At 48.4% G+C, this 2499-nt stretch overlaps 1 protein-coding gene across 1 annotated transcript; it reads left to right on the top strand.

Moving 5' to 3' along the window:
- Positions 1–267: 267 nt before the first annotated feature.
- Positions 268–2499, top strand: LOC102721647 (probable esterase KAI2). Its single transcript, XM_006654802.3, has 2 exons — positions 268–729; positions 1771–2499. The coding sequence occupies exons 1-2, from the start codon at positions 344–346 to the stop codon at positions 2270–2272; spliced, it is 888 nt and encodes a 295-aa protein (XP_006654865.1). The 5' UTR covers positions 268–343; the 3' UTR covers positions 2273–2499.

Raw genomic sequence — 2499 nt, 5'->3', positions numbered from 1 at the left:
ATTGATGAATGAATGATAATGCTAGCTAGGCGACAAAGCAGCACTTTCCCTGGGGAGACTGGGAATCTATGCCATCTGTACCGTAGCTCTCGACCACTTCTTCCATCTGCTTAATTGTCAGGATTCAGAAAGAAAGATGTAACGCCGGTATATATATAATATAATCTCTGTACACATGCATCCAAATTAATTAATCAACAAGTTTATAGGAGTATTAGTTTACTGGTCCTTAATTAGTTCTGCCGGCTTCCTATAAATACAGGGTGTAGGTGTTCGTATTGCTGCAGAGCCTGAACTGCCGATCATCTGAATCTAATTAAGTAGCTTAGCTGAAAAAAAAGCCATGAACAAGCTGTGGCGCGCCAACGCGAGGGTGGTCGGGAGCGGCCGGGAGGAGGAGGGAGCAGTGAGCCTGGTGCTTGCCCATGGCTATGGCGCGAGCCAGGCGGTGTGGGACAAGCTCGTCCCGTCCCTCTCCCAGAGGCACAAGCTCCTCCTCTTCGACTGGAACTTCACCGCCACCGGGGCCGGCAACGAGGCGGCGGCGGCCGAGGCTTACACGTTCGGCAGGTTCGCCGACGAGCTCATCGCCGTGATGGAGGAGCGGGGCGTGGGTGCGTCGGGCGCCTTGGTGGTGGCGCACTCCATGTCCGCCATGGCCGCCTGCATCGCCGCCGCAAAAAGGCCCGACCTTTTCGCCCACATCTTCCTCGTCTGCGCCTCCCCAAGGTATATATCGTACGCACGCACAAATTAGCATTCGAGCGAGCTATCGTTTAATTAGTTGTAAGCACGATTAGTTAGTCGCTGCAAGTGCTTGTAATCACTTTTAGATGTACGAGCAACTTTTGAGTTTTATCAATGTCAATTATATAATTAGCTTGTGAGTTAATTGTCAGCGTCTGTACGTCCACCTCAGCACACGAATCACGACCATGCAGCAGCTAGCAGTCGCGTTCACTGTAGTGGCTGCTCACGACTCACCCGGCCGGACAAGCATCATCAATTCATCATGCAATATTAGTGCAGCATTTTTGCCTGAGGCTGAGGCTGAGAGAAAGAAACCAAAACCCTCCTTTTCTTCGTTTTCTTTCCCATGTGAACAAGTCCAGCGACAGTTCCTTTCAAATCTGACCAATGAACAGTAATTAAGAAATAGGCGGATCGATCAAGAAGTCGCAGCAGACGTACTCTACATATCTACTACTGGATGAGATCAAAGCTAAACTAAGTTAGTCCATGGCCCTAGCTTGTGGCTAAAAGTAAAAGGGATCAGTCAAGCTGTATCAGATCATCCTAGATATATAGCAACAATTTTTCACTCGATCTACTGCCGCCAAGACATGGTAAAACATCTAATTTCAAATGTCAACTTTTGACTGCAAGTACATGTTGAAACTGCATGATCGGCTAGTCTGACAGCATAAGCCAGCCGTGTCCTATTACAAGCTAAAATGAAAACTAGTGGAGCTAACTCCGGTGCATTTTGCTGATAGTAGAATTTAATCTATACTATTAATATATTTTTATCGGATAATTATAATTAAATTATACTACCAACAATATTAGATGTAGTAGAAATTTGAATGAGTAATATTTTCCTTTTATTATGATCTTTATTGTAAAAAAACAAAATTACAAAATAACGTTAATCAAGTAACCAACAAAGTATAAAAATACTTTTTTAATGGTAATATAATAGTACCAGTAAAATGCACCGGAGATTTGACCAAACTAGCTAATTAGTTAGCTGACTCCATCATCAATCAGGTACATAAACTCGGAGGAGGAGGGCTACGTCGGCGGGTTCGATGAGGCGGCGATCCACGGCATGTTGGCCGCCATGGAGTCGGACTTCCAAGGGTGGGTCGAGAGCTTCGTCCCCAACGCCGCCGGCGACGCCTCCGCCGTGGAACACCTCTCGAAGAGCTTCCTCGCCATGGACCCGACCGTGGCGCTCGAGCTGGCCAAGATGATCTTCCTCGGCGACCAGCGGGAGGTCCTCGACGGCGTGAAGACGCCGTGCACCATTGTGCAGGTGAAGGCGGACTTCGCGGCGCCGCCGAGCGTGGCGGAGTACATGCATCTGAGGATGAAGGGCACCGCCGCGGCCGTCGAGATCATCGACTCCGTCGGGCACTTCCCCCAGCTTGTCGCGCCGCAGCAGCTGCTGGACATACTCGACGGCGTCCTGCGCCTGCGGGAGGAGGCGGAGGCGGAGCACGACGCCGGAACCGTGGGGATCGCCGGTGGCATTGATGTCGCGATGTAAGCACGCTGTGCGTGCATCCTATATATGCGTATATATGTATGTATTTTCTTTGCTGCAGACACGCATGCTTGTGAAAACTAAGGTATATATATGGATGGTGGGAACAGGAGTCCTATGAATATGCGTCCTCAGAAGCTGCATGTGTGTTCCCTTGTTTGTATGTTTCTTTTCAGAACATGCTTTTTAATTTCTAGTATGTGTGTGTGTATATATATATATATGCGCTT

The sequence above is a fragment of the Oryza brachyantha genome, chromosome 5, assembly GCF_000231095.2.
Source record: "Oryza brachyantha chromosome 5, ObraRS2, whole genome shotgun sequence".
Taxonomy (NCBI): Eukaryota; Viridiplantae; Streptophyta; class Magnoliopsida; order Poales; family Poaceae; genus Oryza; species Oryza brachyantha.
This window is presented reverse-complemented; position numbering and strand designations above follow the sequence as displayed.

Coding starts and splice junctions, on each gene's coding strand:
- LOC102721647 (XM_006654802.3), top strand. CDS start 344: ATGAACAAGCTGTGGCGCGCCAACGCGAGGGTGGTCGGGAGCGGCCGG. Junction 730..1,770: donor CTCGTCTGCGCCTCCCCAAG/GTATATATCGTA, acceptor ATCATCAATCAG/GTACATAAACTCGGAGGAGG.